This window comes from Penaeus vannamei, chromosome 15, assembly GCF_042767895.1.
Source record: "Penaeus vannamei isolate JL-2024 chromosome 15, ASM4276789v1, whole genome shotgun sequence".
NCBI classification, from domain to species: Eukaryota; Metazoa; Arthropoda; class Malacostraca; order Decapoda; family Penaeidae; genus Penaeus; species Penaeus vannamei.
The window spans coordinates 32,192,281-32,194,780 of record NC_091563.1 but is presented as its reverse complement, the minus strand read 5'-3'; the positions used below and the strand labels follow the sequence as shown (position 1 = coordinate 32,194,780).

The following is a 2,500-nucleotide window of genomic DNA, read 5'->3' as shown; positions in this document are numbered from 1 at the left end:
ACACTAACGGGATTTACTGTCAATCCGACCAAAGTTTTTAAGCTCATTAACGCCAAGATTAAAAAGAAATCCTATAACAAGCCCCCGCAGTTTCTGTGAAGCGCCAGGGATCATTATATACATGGAAAAAGGTAATTCATGTAGGCTAATCATTGATGGAAGTTTGAGGTATTGTTTTGATGGTGTTAAGCCGTCTCCCTGCCCCCCCCCCCCCACACGCACCGTTATTTTGATATGGTGGTTTGTTGATGTGTCGAGTTTAACGGAGAGAATGGTTGGTTGGGTGAAGTTCATTTTATTTTGTATTCGCGCCTGAAATGTTTAAGATATTTACAAACGTAAGAAAAAAAATAATTGCAGAAAACATGTACTATTTACGAGTATATTGGATGATTCACTTGGGTTTTAAATCGCCAGTATATTTAATAAATAAGTAAGGTCATGATATGCAATATAAAATTAACCTGTTGTACAAGTTTCTCTCGAGCTTCTTATTCATTTATAGAGCCAGGGCCAAAAGCTCTTCAAATTAGGTCTCGAATTTTGTAACATGCATGAATAAAAGATAACTAACACTGAACTTGTACAACCATGGGAAAGGGCATTTGATTGTGACTGCACACGGAACAAATGCAACTATTTACTAATGACTTTTACGAATTTTTGATGACGATTACGATTTTTGAGAATATCTAATCGTTGTTTTCAGAGAAATGGGTAGTATACAAACCGATTATACGCCAGTAGCATGACTAGTATAATAATGAATTTAAACAGTACGAGCCATTCATACTTAATCTAAATGTATTGCCCTGTACTCTAATGGTATGTGTTAACTTATGCTGCTGTATAGTGATGCATATATTACCCAATGTATGAAGTTTCGTTATTGTAGCGATGATATATGATTTCCTGTGGAGGTACCTGCTTCACTGATCATGATGTCGAACAGTATGGAGCCACAGATTTCATTTCCCTTTCTAGTTTGAACCGCGCGACAGGGAACCGACTTCAGGAAACAGACCTCATGGTTCATACACTCCCTCAAATGAACATGCAGGTAACTTAGTCCTCAAGTTTTAGTATACGAGCTCCGTTTATCATCAGTATATTGATACATCATCGAGATGCTTCCTATGAATTCCTAGAAATACAAAGGGGAAACACTATCTTCTCTTCCAGGGTGGGTCCAAGATGGCCAGAATGGAAATGGAGCCGGAGACACGACGCGCCTAACCTACGCCTCCCTTTCACCTTCGAACCACCATCACCAGGCCTATAGCTTCCTCACAGAGAATGACGCAACAGGTCTAGCTCCCCACGAAGAAGCGGCGTATGGTGATCACTTTCAATATGATTTACAGCTAGGGTATAACATCTACGATATTAACACAGGTGGTGATCCTCCACTTAATACACACGTCTCGGCCACGGACTCAGAGCTTCAATTCCCCGTGGAATCTAACGCACACGCATTTCAAAACAACCGCGAATACCAAGCCAGTGAAAGAGCGCAGATTGTTCTCGCAAATCCCCTACAACATGAACCCCAGTTTCTCACGGGAGACCAAGCATTATACCAAACACAAGGAGACAACGCTCAAAAGGTATCAGATGCCCAAGGAAAACACCAACAAGGCGAGGGTCCCGGAGCCAGGCAACCGGTGTATGGATTTCGCTTGGTTTCAGGTGATCGCACAGAACTCCATGAAGAGCAGCCATACTACCTATCCGTTGCAGAAGACGCGAGAGAGGAAGTTGAGCCAGAGCCCGTGATTGTGCAAGAAGACAGACGCCAAAGAAATTACGAGACATTATATCCTTTCGTCATTGTTCATCACGGGCAAGAGCTCTAGTTTTATTTGTATCGTTTTTAATCTTGTGATTTTAGTATTGATGCACATATGTTATATATTTTAATAAATATCTTAAACCGGCCTTTTGGCACATTTAACTATTCGTGTTCTAAAACTCTAATTATTTAGGTAAGAGCCCATAATTCAACTAATTTATGCGACAGTATATTCGATACTTTCCTGCAAATTAAGAGAAACACCTTCACAATATTACCTTTAATGTTAATCGAACACATACAGCAAAGATATGAAATGAAAAAAAATATCAGTAAATGAATCTAAAATGTGTAATTATGTCGAAAATGTACAGCATGAGGAAAATGACTTAAATCCGTTCAGCTGAAGAGGCTGATCGTAAATTGACTTAACACTTGGAACACTTTACAGAAATGATGACACGTACACATCCACGTAGGCAAGTATGACCGCATAATCTGTACATCAGCTTCAGGTGTCAAATGCACATTCACTTCATAATACTTTCAAATAGTGTCTTAAGCATTAATCCGACGACTGGCTTTTGCGGTATCAAAACACCAAAATTATACCTTTGTTATCTATTAATATTCAAACCGTAAGTTTGTGAATATAGTGTCTTATCAGCCTGATAAATTAAAATTATTAATTACGTAGCTACAAATCAC

General features: G+C 39.1%; 1 protein-coding gene across 1 annotated transcript in view; it reads left to right on the top strand.

Annotated features, from left to right (window-relative positions):
* The window catches only part of LOC113823714 (uncharacterized), an 18,114-nt gene extending 16,178 nt beyond the window's left edge, over nt 1–1,936 (top strand). Inside the window, exons 6-7 of the mRNA XM_070130653.1 lie at nt 985–1,060; nt 1,183–1,936. Of these exons, the coding sequence (XP_069986754.1) occupies nt 985–1,060; nt 1,183–1,856 (750 nt within the window). The 3' untranslated portion in view covers nt 1,857–1,936. The remainder of the gene's footprint in view (nt 1–984; nt 1,061–1,182) is intronic.
* The last annotated feature ends 564 nt before the right edge of the window (nt 1,937–2,500 follow it).